Source organism: Pituophis catenifer, unplaced genomic scaffold, assembly GCF_029215685.1.
Source record: "Pituophis catenifer annectens isolate HBS135680 unplaced genomic scaffold, rPitCat1.0.hap2 SCAF_1, whole genome shotgun sequence".
NCBI classification, from domain to species: Eukaryota; Metazoa; Chordata; class Lepidosauria; order Squamata; family Colubridae; genus Pituophis; species Pituophis catenifer.
Window position 1 is genome coordinate 96,980,277 of NW_027256881.1, and position 17,770 is coordinate 96,998,046.

General features: G+C 42.6%; 1 protein-coding gene across 2 annotated transcripts; it reads right to left on the bottom strand.

Annotated features, from left to right (window-relative positions):
- Positions 1 to 956: 956 nt before the first annotated feature.
- VGLL2 (vestigial like family member 2) lies at positions 957 to 17,215 on the bottom strand. 2 transcript variants are annotated; one of them, XR_011601000.1, is made up of 5 exons: positions 16,870 to 17,215; positions 12,084 to 12,390; positions 3,261 to 3,767; positions 2,673 to 2,794; positions 957 to 2,021 (listed from the first exon to the last, which is right to left on the bottom strand). XR_011601000.1 is itself a non-coding variant. In XM_070952989.1 (4 exons), exons 1-4 carry the CDS (start codon positions 16,948 to 16,950, stop codon positions 1,978 to 1,980), a joined length of 939 nt encoding a protein of 312 aa, XP_070809090.1. In that variant the 5' UTR covers positions 16,951 to 17,215; the 3' UTR covers positions 957 to 1,977. The 2 variants fall into 2 exon arrangements, 1 of the variants encoding a protein (XP_070809090.1); XM_070952989.1 differs by lacking the exon at positions 2,673 to 2,794.
- Between the last annotated feature and the right edge of the window lie 555 nt (positions 17,216 to 17,770).

The window sequence follows — 17,770 nt, forward strand, 5'->3', positions numbered from 1 at the left end:
GTTATTGATACCACTATATGGAAATATAATCTTAGGCAATTTTTTTTTAAAAAAAATTATTCACCCGGTGCACCCATTGCATCTTTTCCTGGATCAGGAAGAGAAGTCACTCATGCCTTGTTCCCTTAGGGCTTCACTACTGCAATGTGCTTTACATAGGTCTACCCTTGAATATCACTTGGAAGCTTTGACCGAATGTAGTGGCATTGGCAGTAATGGGCATGAGTAGGTATGTTCATGTGGCACTTCTGCTCCCTGAGTTGCACTGTTGCGAGTTTAGTTGCAACTGTCATTCAAGGTACTGATTGTGACTTACAAAGTCCTACATGGCATAAAGCCAGATTATATGAGAAACTGCCCATCTCCTGTGTTGTCCAGGTGACCCCACTCTGATAGCTTTTCAGAAAGCCTTGAATACTTGAATGTTCTCCCAGGCCTTGGGGTATGGTTGTTGGTGCCCCTTGTTCGAGATGTTTGAGGGTATAGGTGTTAATCAAAAACATCATCTGTTCTTGGTTTTTTTTTTTAATTCCCATTCTTATTCCTTGGCACTTTATAATTTTATTATAATGTATATTCCTATTTTGTTTGGTTTTATTGTATATCTAGAGTCAGTTTGGAGCCAGGTAGTGCCTAAATTGAATAAATGAAATGAAATGATAAAGACGGTCAGTTGCTACTAAACAGGATGCTTATACAGTATGTCACCACCCAGATTCAGAAGTATCGTATCTCAAGAGTAGCAGTTGCTTAAAGATAAGAGGAGAGGGTTATTGCATCTCTATAGCCTATTTATGACTTGATCTGTAGGTTTTGTCATGGTGGGAAATGAGATACTGAACTAATTTGCTATTTGGCTTGGTCCAGATGGTTTCTAAATGATAAGCAAATCAATGGAATTTTTAAAATTAAAAAATTGGGAGAATTGGGATTCCCATTTGAAATCTCCACCTATTTCATAGAACAAATGTAATCAAAAGTTAAAGGAGACAATTTTAATTATCTTCCCTACAAATAAACACTTCTTATACTGTATACCCTTTTCAAAATGAGAGAGGCGAGACCGTCTCCTGGTTGCTACAAAAAGTCATAAGGGAACATTCAATTAAATGAAGTCTTTTGTCTATCCCATTAGCCCTCCCCTCCCACTCACTCCAGTTGTTTCTCCTGAAAGCTGGAAGAGTTTTTTTAAAAGGATATTTTCTATCATCATAAATGTTTTTTATATAAAAAAACTTATATATACAACTATGTATATAAGTATTATCCTATGCAATTTTTGTGCCAAACTCGGAGAAGTGCCACCTTGATTGTCAAGTTCTTGGAGTTGGAACAGTTGTCTCTTGAACAGCTGCATTTGTGTAAGCCTGGAGGCAGGTGGCCCCACTAGTCACTTGCCACTCATCACCACGCTGAAGTCAGAAAGATCCATCCTTTTATAAAAAATATATATATATGTTCCAAATGTATTTAAGAGTTTAGAATTACTCTGCTTCATTCACAATGCCTAAATATCTTCCATGCTGCTTCCAGTTTTTTTAAAATGCCAAATGATAAGTATGATTTATGTCCTTACTAATATTAACAAACCCTTCAGCTTCCTAAAGTCAATGTTTTTCACATCCTCATTCATTTTACTCAGTTCTTCTGAATGTGAAGCTGTTGTGTTCAATTTTGCCATTTTAGGAGAAGAAATGCCAAGCTGAAGAAGCTTTTTAGCCTCCTTTGCCATTCCGCTTTTCTTGTCTCGATGTGAGATGCTGGTATCAGAACTGTGAGGCAAAGAACGAAGCTGGCATTTGTGCGTAGGAAGGGAGGGTTATAACCAGCAGCTCAGCTCAGGAGCGATCCAGCACAGTAGGAATAATGGTGAGCTGAAAACCAAGATCAGAAGCTGTTACAAATTGACTTGACTTTGGCTCTGTCCCCACTCCTACATAGGCAAAAGTCTGACTAGAGGAGAAGTCATGGTGGAATCTAAAACCAGTAGAGATCTTTGCTTTTATCCTGAGGTTGCAAACCTGAGAACAGAGAGAAAAAGAAAGAAAAAGAAAGAGAGAAGTTGGAAATTAAAAAAGGGAAGAGAAAAGAAATGAAATAAAGACAGAAAGAGCCAAATACCCCCACATGCTTGCAAAAATAGAGTAAGTTACTTAAAGCACAAGAATTGATTTATAGAAGAAGTCTGAAATGAAGAATAAACGCATATGGATTAACTTCATGTGAGAATTTACAAAATCTAACATGCTTGATGATACAACCACTGGACAAGTTACTAAACATTATAGCCTCTTATACTGTAGTCAGACAGTTGTTTACAAATGAGTTACCTCTTTATTTATAAAAAAAAAAGTAGACAAATGCCAAGTCTCAGACTATTTTCTAGCATCAAAAACAGTTGCCATGATGATCCTTGACCAAAGTAAATAGGAAAAAATAAAATTTACTTGCAGAGTTATTGTGAAGTTGACAGTAATGGACAATATAATTCAGTAGAGCAGTGTTTCGCAACCTTGGCAACTTTAAGATATGTGGACTTCAACTCTCAGAAATCCCCAGCCAGCAGGAAATTCTGGGAGCTGAAGTCCACACATCTTAAAAGCTGCCAAAGTTGAGAAACATTGCAGTAGAGTTTCAGGACACTTACTGAAAGAAACAAAAAAAGACCTCACACTGTTGGTGTTCTGTGTCTGTTTCTCCTGTCTTCCTGGTAACATGATGCAATATGAGTCATGATGTCATCATGCTGAGTGTTTCCTTGTCCCCTCTTGGAGAACCAATGATGTGGAGAGGGCTGAGGAAACACAACAGCTTTGTTCACATCTTATGTTAGGCAAGCCGTAGTTGTTTAATCAAGGATTATTGAAAAAAACTGTTGTGCTTGGGTTCCTAAGATTATGCTAAACCACAAAGCATGGTTAGCAGGTTACAGTGGCTGGAGTAACAAAACAGGTCACATTCCAGTAATTCGTTTTTCTTGTTCTGTTGTCAGGATCGCAGACAAGTAAATTATACGATAGCTTAATGCTGTGGTATAGAACTTTTGTCAGCTTAGGACCAAAAGCTACAATTCCAAATGTGACAGAAAGCAGAATTCCAATTTTGAGCTTTCATCAGGATTTTTAAGGATTGAAGTGGTTCTTTAAGCCTCCGGAAGCCTCCGGAAGGTACCTAATTTGCATTTAAAGTCTCCGGGATTCAAAGAAACAAACAAACAAAAAATCTGATCACAATAAATTATTTTGCCTGTCAGGTCTTACCTGTCTCTACATTCAGCCCTAAGCTCTGTGCCATCTCTCCTGCAGGACCAGCAAAAGGAGCTGGCGTTGTCCATGATGATGTGGCAGGCTCATTCTTGCCTAGCTCACACTGAGGGCTGACTGGTGTGGGCACTGAGGCAGGAGTGAGACGGTGGGGACGCACAGAAGCAGCAGGCACCAGCAGCGAACCATAGCGAGGGTCAAAATGTGGGCTGTAGACCTCATGCACTGTGGTGGGCCGAGGGTAAGCAGAACTCTGCGCACCGATGTATGGGTGGTGATGGTGATGATGATGATGGTGAGCTGGGTGCCAAGGTTCTGGGGGGCCCTGATGAAGGTGGCTGTGCAGTGAGCCTGGAGAATAAGGGTCCGCTGTAGCAAAGGGTAGTTCACTGTGGGCAGTAGCTGCCAGTGGGCTGCCCAAAGAGGCAGGCACAGAAGAAGGCTGGTAAGTGCTGTTCCAGAAAGAGGGTGGGAAACTACGCTGGCTCATAGGAAAAGTTCCCTCTGTACAAAGAAAGACAAGCACAAAACAGACAGCATTAGAAGGATAGAAGGACAATTATTTCTATTCTTTGTCATTTACATACCACCAACGGTGTATCTTCTAAGTATTATCTTTTTCCTGTTCTGTAACCAGGACCAATAAGTTTATTCTTTTTAAAAGTTCTCAGATAGACTGATATATTCTGCCTTTTACATCCTTACAGGATATGCATTTAAAACAAAAGCAGTTCCCCTAAAATGACCCACTAGATTATTCAGGCCTGTTTTATTTCACATATGACACTTAAATGCTTTCTTTTTTGTTATTAATATTTCTAAACTGAAATGCTTTGAGCATTTGTTCTAACAAATATGATAAAAACTACTTGTATCATGCAGGTAAAGGTAAAGGTTCCCCTCGCACATATGTGCTAGTCGTTCCTGACTCTAGGGGGAGGTGCTCATCTCCGTTTCAAAGCTGAAGAGCCAGTGCTGTCCGAAGACGTCTCCATGGTCATGTGGCTGGCATGACTAAATGGCATAGGCACACGGAACGCTGTTACCTTCCCACCAAAGTGGTCCCTATTTTTCTACTTGCATTTTTTACATGCTTTCGAACTGTTAGGTTGGCAGAAGCTGGGACAAGTAATGGGAGCTCACCCCATTATGCGGCACTAGGGATTCGAACTGCTGAACTGCCGACCTTTTGATCGACAAGCTCAGCGTCATAGCCACTGAGCCACCACATCCCTTATCATGCAGGTATAAAGCTTAAATAACTTGTGTCTATGCTTCATTTCACATTGTCTCTTCCTGACTCTGGGTGATGTAGAAAACTAGAGAAAATATCACAACAGACAGCCCAGGCCGAAATAAGAAAACCAACAAAACAAAACAGAGGCCATGGTGGGTTGCTCCCAGTTCTGTCCGGTTCTTTAGAACTGGTAGTAAAAGCAGCGGAAGGCATTGCCCACCCATCCAGACATCATAATTGATGATCTGCGCATGTGCGCATTCCCGTTGCAAACCGGTAGTAAAGGTATATAGACCCCCCCCCCGGTCCAAAGCCAAGTTTCAAAGCTTTCTGGAACCTTAGGAGAAAGGATGCTATCTTTTATCTCAAGGGGATGCTGTTCCAGAGGGTGGGAGCTGCAACAGAGAAAGTATACTTCTGAAGAAGGGGTGGGGGACTGGAATGCACCCATTCTACAGAAACATGCTGGCTAGGCAAAAACATTTGGAGACAACTCAGTTACCCAGGCCCTATGCCATGCAGGACTTTATAAGTAACTATTCTTCAGAAATGAATATCACAACACTGTCAATGGGAAGCTCAGAGCTGTGTTTTCCATTCTGAAATAGTTATAATTGTTTATAAATTTAAAACCCGGATGTTCAAAATTGAGAGTATATTCTTGAAGGTAAATTTTCTCCTCCTAAACTGAATGACACTGAAAATCTATAGGATATTATTTTTGAACACATATGAAAAGGGTTTAGTACCACAAAAGAATTTTTGAGACTTTGATGCTTTTAAAACAATAGTTGGTTTCATATACTACTGTATGTGAAACTCTAATGTGTGTTTTATTTTGGCTTAGTGTTAACCCAAACATGGTTTATACACCTTTAATATAAAACATAATTTAACCTGCTCATTCTGACTTATTCAAAACATGACTAGATGCAAAGAATAAAGCCAATGTACCTTTCCATTCTTTCACATTAGCTTCAAATCAAATATAAATATAAATCTCTACACAATTTTAAAAATTCTACTTATATTTAAAAAGAGCACGTGAACTGGGTTTAGATGAATGTTTGGTATTCTGCATGAAATTGTTCTGTTACTTATCAATTAAAAATAATTCTTAGCACCTGTCTCTTTTTACTTCTGTGTCTATAGTACCCATCACTGAGTCTGATTGTTGGCAACTTGACCAGTCCCTACAGTTTTCTTGGCAATGTTTTTAAAAAAAATACTTTGCTCTTGTCTTCTTCCTATAATGAGACAGAGTGACTTTCCAAGATCACTTAGGTACGGAAGCTGGGTTCCATACCTAAGGCAAGACTAGAACTAATTGTCTTTTGGCTTCTAATCCAGTCACTTTAACCACTATACCAAACTGGCTTATAAATGCCTCTAGTTATCAAGTTATAGTGATCTAGTTAACACTATATCAAGTATAATGCTTGTGAAATCTTTTTTAAAACATAGTATAACTGAAGAGAATGTCTCCTTCAAGCTGAGTTCAACTGCAGATGCGCATCCATCTAGTTCTTGGGTGAAACTGGATTGCTAGTTTAACAATATAGTAGAGCTGAGTGCTATTCTCTTTTTCTGGATTCCCCCCCCCAAAAAAAAAACAAAAAACAAAAAACCCTTCACAGTCTAACCTAAAGCCCTGGTATTAATTCATATCCTTTTACTAACCAGAACCAAGCATTTTTAGTTTCTGAGCCCCGACAAGGTCAGCCATATGCTCCCATTTGTTAGGTCAGCTTATTAAAAATAAAACCTTCTAAAAATCAAGAGCATTGAATATGTGTCATCCAGAAGTCTATCACAACTCATCACGGCCAGCTTGCCATGGCCAACTCACCACAACCAACTTACTGTGACCAACTCACTGCAGGACAACTTGCCTTGGGGCAAGAGTTACACTAATATTGAAGAAATAGTGGAATAGAATAATTAAAGAAAGGATGCCAAAGAGGGACAAAATGAAATGTGAATGACAAAAATTAAAATATTTTTAAAATTATTTTAAATAATTGAATTGAATTGTCCCACAGTGAGTTGTCCCTTGGCGAGTTGGCCATGGTGAGTTGTTGCGCGTTGAATTGGCCATGGCAAGTTGACCATGGCGAGTTGGCATGGTGAATTGGCTGTGGCAAATTGTCCCATTTCAACTTCTAACTCCCAGCAGTCCTAATCAACATGGCCAACTGCTCGGCTCTCTGTTTTTCATAATTTATTAAGGATTTTTAGTATAAAAGATTTCATTGTGTACCAATATAACACTTCTGTAGGTTAGTGATTAGCTATCCTGACTAGCTTACTAAATGAACTGCCCTTTTTACTTAAAAAGGATGAGTAGTGGTACTTTTAAGACTAATTAAGGCTATTTTAAAGATTGATTCATTATGAAATATCCAATGGCATATTTTACTCTATTAAAGAGTCCTCTATTAAAATATAGACACCTCTCATTTGGGAGTTTAGCAAGGAATGTTGAAGATTGGGCGATTATATCAATACTCCCAAGAATAGTGTAGGGAAGTAGGATAAAGTTTGCACATGTTAGTTGTGATAAATTAAGCAGGAAGGACCACCATACAGTATATGGTATTTAGATTATGGGCTGGGAACAATCTAAGGTCAGCACTGTGATCACAGAAGAATGTCTGAGTTGCCAGGATGTTTTTCAAATGACAAAATGTCTTAGAACCCCCAGTTGCTTTGTCTCTGCAGAAGAGGCATATAAACTGCAACACTTTCCTCACCTCCACTTTAAAAACTTAGGCGTGTTAGATAATGTGTGCTAAAACCTAACAATTTTAAAAGATGGAGGACAAAGGAGGAAAGAAACTGCTCTATTTTGGGGCATTTATCTATAATTCATCTCACAAGCATAAAGGAAAGACACAAAGACATCACACATTTCATTTTTTCTAGGGATGCAAAATTATTGTACTGTATTTCTTTTCTCAGCGATCTGTCAGATGAATGCACTGAAGTGCAATCCACCAGTTCTTGAGCTGGCAGAAAAGTATTCCAGCACAAAATTTGCTGCCTTGATTGCCAAACTTGTTTTCTTTTTCTTTTGTTTAAGTCACAGTAATGAAGACAAAGAACAATGCCTTATTCTCACAAATTCAGGAAAATGATTGATAGAAATATCTGGCCTCTCATCAAGCATCACTGCTTATAGGCGAAAAAGTGACCATCTCACTCTCCATACTGTGGGGATGATAAAACAACAGAACAATACGAACTTGTAATGTATCCAATAGTGACAGAACTAGCCACACAAAGCGGACACAATCACCTTCTAAGCAGCACAAGACTAGCATAAGACTCCCCTTGGCTAGGCATTTCGTCATCCTTTGTGTTGCTTGGTTGCTTTAGGTTCCCAACACACACTGGAAGGCTGTACTGTACCTGATGGTCTTTTAGCATCAGCTAAATGTGTTTTTGATGCCTTCTTCGCAATTGTAAAACCATAGGTGCAGGAGTGGGTATTACACTAATGGATCAACTGCAATGAGGCATGTAGATTTGTTTCTGTAGCTGACCTGATGCCCTCAGAATGCAACTGTAGTCCTGCATCTGAAACTAAATGTTACTGTGGTCACTAGGACCTAGTGCAGGGGTGTCAAACTTGCGTCGTCATGGCATCATCATGTGACGTATTGTGACTTTTTCCCCCTTCGCTAAACCGGGCGTGGGTATCGCAAGCATCCGGTCCGTGGGATGCGAGTTCGACAGCCCTGATCTAGTGGAAGGGTAGAAGAGAACAAATTGTCATGAAGAGGAATATCCCAGCTTCTACAGGTGAAACTCGAAAAAACATTTCAGGCATAAAAATAAAGAGTTTGTTTTGCCTCCTAAAGAATAGAATAGAATTCTTTATTGGCCAAGTGTGATTAGACACACAAGGAATTTGTCTTGGTGCATACTCTCTTGGTGTACATAAAAGAAAAGATACATTCGTCAAGAATCATAAGGTACAACACTTAATGATAGTCATAGGGAAACAGTCAATATAAATCTTAAGGATACCAGCAACAAGGTTATAGTCATACAGTCATAAGTGGGAGGAGATGGGTGATAGGAACGATGAGAAGATTAATAGTAATGCAGGCTTAGTAATTAGTTTGACAGTGTTGAGGGAATTATTTGTTTAGCGGAGTGATGGCGTTCGGGAAAAAACTGTCCTTCTGTCTAGTTGTTCTGGTGTGCAGTGCTCTATAGCGTCGTTTTGAGGGTAGGAGTTGAAACAGTTTATGTCCAGGATGCGAGGGGTCTATAAATATTTTCACAGCCCTCTTTTTGACTTGTACAGCATACAGGTCCTCAATGGAAGGCAGATCGGTAGTAATTGTTTTTTCTGCAGGTGAAATGTTTATTAACCAAAGTTTTCATCATGATAAATTTGTTCATCTTTCAGGTGCCACAGCACTCTTCATGGCTATGACTGAAATTTGAAACTCTGGTGCTTCTGAAATAGCACTGCTCAACAATGACAAACTTTCCCAGTCAGGAAGTTTGGTTCCCATGAAAGAAATCAAGTGAGTGATTGCAAAAGCTTTCCATTTATACTTATATTGACGTTACTTGACCGATTTCTATAAGACCACCATTGCGGTATAACCATAGATACTGAAGTGATGTTGGGATTATGTTAAGGGATTCTCCATGATCAGGCATGACACTCAGATGCTCCATTTCATTCAAAACAGAGTGAAAGACGGCTGAGCTTCAGAGCCCCGTTCCTTCAAGCTTCCATCCAACAAATGTTTATGTTAGACTTAAATAAAGCTGGATGAGTTTAGTCAGAGAACAATGCCAATACCCTCCTCTACCTGCTTGCCTTCAGTTATTCTCAGAATGGCATAGACATTTACTAGGAGATCCCCAAGTGCTCTACTCACTGTGCCAAAGGTGGGCCCTAATGCCCTCCACATCTACCAATTGCTTCACTAAAAGTAATCAATCTTGTTCTTCCAGCACAGAGCTAGCCCCAGAACTACCATCTTAGAGGATTTTGGCAATAGAAAATATTCTCATCTGGGCATCTCATACATGCCCAGTGACTGGTTAGCTCTTTTCCCCATTTCTCTCAGAATATAGGACTGATGTAAGCAATCTTTTTGTAAAGATAATATTGAATGCCTGTTGTCTTTCAACACTGAATGGTGTGGCTTATTCAACAATCTTGGTTAAGGTATGATAATTTTATAAACATCTTTCTATAGTGTTCTATACAGAAACATTATGTTTAATACTGCTTGTTTCCCTTTTAATAAATAAAAAGCTAGTCTGTACTTGTACACACAGCTTGATTTATAAAAACAGCGTGTATTTTGGGTACACTGAAAAAATCTCTGTCTATTGTTTTACTGGATTCATCCTCAGTAACAAGAGTTCATTTTTATACTTGCAAATATAGGCTTTTATTGTTTTAACATGTTATTATTAGCTGCCCAGAATTGGATTTGCAAGATGGGTGTCCAAATAAATTGATTTATAAATGAATGTACCTAGCTTACTATTTGAAAAAAAAGATACAATTACCTAATCAATTTTTCCTTTATATAAATATATATACAGTATAATTTCACAGCTTTATTAAAACATTATTCTAAACATATTAATTCATATGTGCCAGACCATGATTGTTTAATAGAATTGCTGAGTGACACCCTATACTAAACTATAAACTATGATTTCCCACCACAGCTTCTGGGTTCACACTGACACTAAGCTAAAATTAAGCCATAGCTTAATGTAATCCATGAACCAGGCAACTTTTTCAGCTAATATTAACTATTAACTATTCCCGCAATCCAATTCTCAGTGGAAAAGATTCCAAAGAATTCTATTTGACCAAAGCAGAGCATCATCTGGCACTATAATAAGTTTCTTCACTCTGGCCAGCAGGAAAGCAGCAATCAACATAAGAAGACAAATGAGTTTTCCTACCTCTAAACATGCCTGAAATCAGTTTTAGGAGAAGATAATCTGGCAAGATTATGCTGTTTTAATTAATGGATGGAACCAGTGCTTATAATTGGGGAGGAAGGGCTGGGGAGATTGAGCAAAGTCACAGGGGTCTTTCTCATCTCTGGCAAAGTGAAGATAGGTTGCTTTCTGTTCCCTTTTTCCAAAGCAAGTTTTTACATGGATGAGGCTGCTGGACAGATCAAACCATAAACCTTTATCCAGTAATATCACTGATCTGCCCTCCAACCATCCACCTTGAACACGAACAGAAGCAGGCAGTAGGCAAAGTTGAGAATAAAGAATTCTCTTGCTTACACAAACTTCTTTACCAGTTCTATCATATAGACTGGAGATATATTTCTCTCTTTTCCCTCTCTAGAAATTACTTGGGAAATGAAATATACTAGAGCCAACCTTTTACTTATATTCTTTCAGTTCTGCACTCAAAACATATTCCTGGGTTCAAATTTGTTATTCTTATATCATCTTATGTCAGACTATGATCGGCAATTCTGTTAAAATGAAGTCAGTCTCACAAATCTGGTTGCCTTTAGTCATTTTTGATAGTAACTGAAGTATATTATAGCAATCCACAGACCATCAATTCTGTTCTCCTTTGCATACTGTACTTTAAAGCAATCTATATTTTAAAATAATCTTAATTATCTTAATTATCGTAGACCCCATCCCCACCTTAGTTTGGTAGTATGTGCATGGAAGTTTCTAAATGTGATTGCAATGATGCTTGTTGAGGGAAGGGAATTGCAGAGACTTATCCCCAAGATATAAATTCTACCCTGCTAGTCCTCATTTCTTCAGCAGCTGCTATCAAATGGCCCAAGACATTTTGCTGCAAGATGTCTCCCCTGCCTTTTTGTCCTCAAAGATAAGGAATAGCAAAAACTTTTCTTCAACAATAATGATGGGACAATATTGGTTACATCCGAAAGCAAGGTAGACTTTTTGGAGAGGACTGTCTCACTCCGGCTAACATTAGGGCCAGTCCTGGTCAGAATTCTATGAAATTCATAATGCATTGAAACAGACTCATTTATTTGCTAGTGAACATGTTAGTCATAGGAATGTTCTCCTTCTCTTAAAAGTATTCCAAACTTGCACAGTACAACTATTACCTATCCATTAACAACAAAAGCACTTGGTTTCTTAGTTTTTTAAATCTCCACACAACGGCAATCTCCCAGAAACCCGGAAAGCTGAGAAATATACCCATTTGTGGCTTTCCCAATACCAAAAGGAACCATCTACATCAGGGCAGGCAACAGTTTGCAGATGCCTTGGACTATTAACTCTCATGTTATAACTCTGGGAGTTGTAACCTACCGTTCTTGTCCTACTGTCCCCATTTATTCGTATCTATTTCCTATATTCATATCCATGTTTATACTCATTCCTGTTATCTTATAAATGTTTGACAAACCAAATAAATAATAATAAATAACCTAAGGCACCGGAAGGCCACAGGTTGACTACCGCTTGATGCAAGCTCTGCGGAGTTGCATCTTCTTGAGCCTCAGGTGACAGGAGAATCCCTGGGGCAAAGCGAGCCCCAAAGGCAGCCGGAGATGAAGACGACTACCCAAGCTCACCTCTCCAAGCGGTGGAGCTCCTTGCGACGGCCTTGAGGCTTGCGCTACTGGGCGAGTAGCTGCTGGGCTGGCTGAGGGCTCGGCTGAAGTGTTCGTCCACCACGGCGCTGATGTCCCCTTGGAAGTAGGTGAACAAGACACACCTGGCGTTGATGTACTCGGCCTCGGGGGGGCGCTCTTTCTCAGGACTGCACTCTTCCTCCTTGATGCTCGGCGGGGCGGCGTGGTTGGAGAAGGAGGAGCTGCTGCTGCCGCTGGTGCTGGCGCTCTCGGCGGCTTCCTGCATCTTCGAGTAAAAGGCTAATTTCTGTGAAGGAGAGGCAAAAACGGTCAGGGTCAGGGATCCCCGCCGCCTTCCCCTCCCCTCCCCTCCCCTCCCCAAGTATTTCCTCCACTGGGTGGTGGTGGTCTCGGGAGCGGCGGAACACGCTTGCCCTTCCCGCCTGTCTTTCCTCTGGGAGCCCAAGGCGGTTTACCAGGCAGTCTGCTCCCATTTTCAATCCCACAACACGCTTGCGTGTGGGGGAGGGGGGGAGCGAAGAGAGCGCGGCTTTCCCCCTCTCCCAGCTAGCTTTTTTTTTTCGCGTGCTGCGGCTCATCTAATCGCCTCCAGCCAATAAGGGTACAATTTATCGCCGCAGCCAGGCTGGGCGAAGCTGCCCGAGAAAGCATTAAGAGACGAAGCAGACGGCAAACTGGCATAGTCACCACCCCGCGAGCTTGGTGGCCGGTTGGAGACCTGGGCGAGAGTCTCCAACACGGTGATTACGGCAGCACACCGTAAGCCTCGTAGCCGTGAAAGCGCGGGAAAACCAGCTAGGAAGAGTTCCGCTCTGCCGGGCCTATCAGCCGGCCGACTGAGAGCCTCCCCTCATCCGCCGCCTTCGAGGAAAGGAATTGTCCGAAAGGCGCGCGAGGCTTCCCGCTGCCACGAGTCTCCCACGAAAGGGACGCAAGTCACGCGTAGAGAAATATAGTGCTTGGGCGCCCTTTTAATAATTCCAACGATTCCTCCCCGCGCGGAGCGTGGCTTATGGGAGCGGTAGTCTAGTTTAGCCCATTTTAGAAAGCAAAGGGTTAGAGAGAAAGACCGCCATAAGCCGTCGGTCGGTTTCAAGGTGCCGGCTTCGTTCGCGACCTCTTTGCCTGGGAATTCTCCTTAGACGGAGGCATTTGGGACGGATATTAGCCCAAGAGGGGACAAATCGCCTCGCAAGGGCAAAGCTGGCCAGGACGCGCCCGCTGCCTTTTCCGAAGGCCGGACGGAAGAGCCCCGCAGCTTCGGTTGCTCGGCTTCGGATTTATTGGCCTCGGGGAAGTTTCTGCCACCCTGTTCACTTCCCCGGGGAGCGTTCCTCCGCCCGCCTTCGCTGTGGAAATCTCGGAGAAAGGAAAACCCGATGTGGTCCCGGATCTTCGGTCAGCGCGCGCGGCCTGCGCTCCCTTCTCGGGAGGGCAGGCGCCAGCGGAACCTTTAAAAAACGTCGCTGCCTCGAACGGGCCGAATGGCTGTTTGCCGGAGCCGGCAGGAGCCGAGAAGGCTGAGCGGAGCTGCACGGACAAGAGAAACTGGCCTGGGAATGGCTCGGTCGAAAAGGCCACCCACTTGCACGCTGAAGAAGGAAGGCGACCATGTATCACTGCCTAACAATTCCAAACGACCGAAGGCAGCGAAGAATTTCCAACTCTAAATAAAGTTTATTTTCTCGTTGACAGAGTTAGCAGACTAAACTTCCAGAATACACGAAAAGCATAGGGACGTCCAAGAAAACCGCACATTAAATACTATAAGCAAGGGAAAACTACTCTTAAACAGATTATTGAACCTGATTGCGATTTAAGCCATATTTTGTGCCTTCGGCTTCAGAGTCCCACAAGTTTTTCCCTGCCCGGATCTAACAAATTTCACCCTCTGGAAACGGGGGACCCCGAACCTCCTGAAAAGACCGTGATTGTCGACTTTTACAGGATTCATTAGATCAATTTTATGTAATGAGCGACCAAGAATAAATTTTGAAGAGCCTTGACTTCTGTCCCAAATGTACAGATTCTCAAGGATCACGGAGTTGACTGCTGTCTCGGGCAGAAGGCTGCCCTTTCTTCAGAGCAAATGCCTGCAGGGTCCTAATTTAATTTCTTTTTTGGGAAAAATTAGGCATTAGGAATCACGAGCATTTTGAGGGGGCGTTTCACGAGGTGGACGTCCTTAAATCACGGGACTCTTCCCATATTTAGCCAAGCAGAAAAACCCTTGTTGGTTACAAGGAGAGACAGTGAAATGAAAGAGACGAGACTTGTTCGTTTCAAAGTAGATTTTGGGGAGAAAGGAGAAATTCCCCCCCCCCCCAAAAAAAATTCTGTGGCAAATAGAGGGAAAAAGGTATTTCGGAAAGGAACAGGTTATATTTACGAGGTTCTAAAAAAGAAAGCGCTCTCTCGAAAATCGGCTAAACATTTTCCGCGTTGGCTTTCCCGCGGTTAAACTGCTTGCAGCTGCTACTTTTGGGAAGGGCCGAAGCAAATAATTTGGATTCGGATGCAGTGTTAAGTGCCTGGAAAACTAAATCGGAGAAACGCTTTCAAATGGGACTTTGTCAGCGAACAAACAAGGCTCGACCAATCTCTACGTCAACAATGCTTTCCTCTCGAAAGTCAAGTGAGACGGCAACTGGAAGGATTCCCAGTCGCGGAGAAAGCGATTACCAATGGCTACTAACTGATGGCCAGTACATTCTGATGCCCTCCCTATCCCAACATGTTGGGAACTGCAACTTGTTGGGCTGCTGGCCCTGATCCGGGGTTCTGACAAGAAAAATGTAGGAATGTCACCTGATCCACTGCTACCCAGAAAGGAGGAAAGCACATTATTACAAGCCGAAAAATTGTTCAGTCTTAAGACCTTTCCCTTCCAGAATCCTTCCATTCCGATGTTCAGGTTATCTCAGGCACATGTCTACTTCTTTTATTCTGAAAATCCACTGTAGGTTACACCCGTTAATGTCACAAAGTCTGTGCCCCAGAATTCTAAAACACCTGGTTTTCAAAGCAGCCACTGACAATATTGCAATGCAAAATCCGCTGAAATTCCACAAGGTAGCAGGTAATGAAAATGGAGCATCTTCTCGGTGAAGACCCTTTGTTCTGAGTTTACAAGTAAGTATTATTCAAAATAGAATAATGGCAATGGGTAATTTTGTTGCTATTTATATAAAGTAAGCCAGCGGAGAGAAATTTAAGATTATTGTGGAGGGTGAAGGAACAAGCAAATGAACACACTGCTTTCACATTTCTTCATTTTATGTAGAAAATTGATTTCAGTTTCCGGAAGATTTAAACCAAATTTATTTTAAATGATTTCTTGGGAAGCAGAAGTTAGGCATGCACAGTGTGTCCATTCCTTGATATTTGTGATTTCAGACATCTTAGAAGGCGGCCCAAACAGCCCCATTTCTTAGTTAATGCGGCAGTTCATTTCTGAACAAAAGGAGAGGAGGGGAAGAGAAACAGGTGCAATTTTCTTCTAAATCCTCTTTTAATCCTCTTTTATCCTAACAGGTTTAGAATTAAACAGTATTTTTCTGTCACTGTAAACAATAACAATAACAATATTAGGCCTGCTCAGGACGAATTTATTCTATGAAACGCATTCTGTCTAAATAGATATATATCCATGTGATTATTGTTCTAATCACATGGATTAAAGGTTGTTCAAACGATTAAAAACAGGAATTTCATTGTTTTTAACAAAAGATCCTAAAGGATACCCTGCTAGCAATTTATAGTCAGTCACATCCTATCACGAATACAGAGAGTATAGGAACGTCTGCATGACCAGAAACCGCGGGTCTAAATGAAGACGCAAGAATCAGTTCCATTTCGTATCTACTCTCACAATGGGTTACGCAGTATGAAGAACACTTTTTCCTAATGGAAAACCTAATGCCGTGGGCGGGGGTATCAAAAGTCTGCAAAGCAGGTTAGCCGGGTTTTAGAAACCCACGAAAAATTTCTAACACGTATGCAGAATATCTCGAGGTCAGAGAGATTTACTGGCAGGTGAGATCACGGTACTAAAGCCCGACGTGATACCATTACCTTCTTCTATGTATATGGCTATGTATACGGACCTAGCCTAAAATAATGACGGGGCCGTAAATGTTTTCTGGGGCAGAAGCTTTTGCGGACAAATTCCACAATTGCTTCAATTATAATTGACGTAGATGAATTTCGGATGGCACCGGGCTCCGGTTTGCTTAGCTGCTTTCGCTATCCGAGCGAGCGCTCTGAATACACCTTTCTAAGTTGAAAGCTAGCCGATAGTTGCAAGTTAAGAATCTTTAATTCTGCCTCTACCAATCGTGGCGGTCAGGGCGGTGAATCTGCTCGGATCCCGCGGGCGTCCAGAAGGTTTACATCAGCGATTTGGCAGGCCTTTCCAAGAGTCCGTTTAGGATTTGCCCTTTAGGAGTTGTCCGCAGGAGGAAGTAGCGCGCCCGCCCGCCCGCCCAGATTCGATCCTACGCAAAGGAACCCAACCGACTCCACACAAAGAACTGGAAGAAACGAAATCCTTCGCCAAGACCACCAGCCCCATTGCAATCCGAGCATTTTAAAAAGGGTGACTACTCTACCCTACCCTCCCACCCCCCGGACTCATCCATTCCGGGAAAGAGGAAGCTATTGGTCAACAGCGCGAATAAACCCCGGGGCGAATAGCACCACTACCAGGCCAGTCTCCCCCACGCAACCTCGCCCTTTGGAGGGAAGCGCCCGTCCAGCGACCTACCTGGTGGTAAGGACTGTAGGCTGCTGCGAAGTAAGGCTGAGGAGGACCGTAGACTTGGTACATAACATCCAGACAGCTCATGGCGAAAGGCGGCTGGGGCTGGCGCCGCAAAGCGGGCTAGGAGGCCAAGCCAAGGGGCGGCTTCTTCATGGGGCTGCCTGGGAAGCAGCCGAGCCCCTCGGCCGCTAGGAAGAAGTGAAGCCGCCCTGGGAAGACGCGTGCTTTGCTCTCCCTCCTTCGACGCGCCCGCAACAGCCCACCAGCTCAGGACCCAAAGGCGCGGCGGGCGCCCGTCGGGAGGCATTTAAACGGCAGGGCCGGCGTCAAGTGGAGGCGGAGACGGCCCAGTCCGCGGGACCAATGGGGAAGCCGCGTGCGTGCGCGCCCCAGACGCCCTAGTGCGCCGCGGCCACTCGTGCTGCGCTGCTTTGAGCTGCTGCGAGTGGGGAACTGGCCCGGCGGTGCTGAATTTCTCGTACTTCCCTGTAGAATAACAGCGGCGGCGTTGTCTCTTGGAGGCTTCGTCGAGGATCGATTGGTTGCATCCCTGGTCCTCCAACTCATGAACATCTGAGAAAGGTCCAAAATCTGGAAATGCAGTGAGAGAACTGGGTCGAATCTGCACTGGGGATCGACTGATCCACTTCTTCGTTTCATACTAATAACACGATTTTTCTGGGTGCCTTGATACATTCAGATTGAAAATGCATGGACGTTGGAAAGGGATTGAAGGCGGTGGAACCCTCCTATCTTTTTTTCCGTTCCTAGTTCTGGTTAGCTAATAGATTGGCTTTGTTCCCCTAACGGGGGTGCTGCGGTTCTAATGCACTCTGTACCATAAGATAACCACATAACCTTGGTTTGTACAATGTGAAGCTTACTTTGTGGATCTGTGCATAGT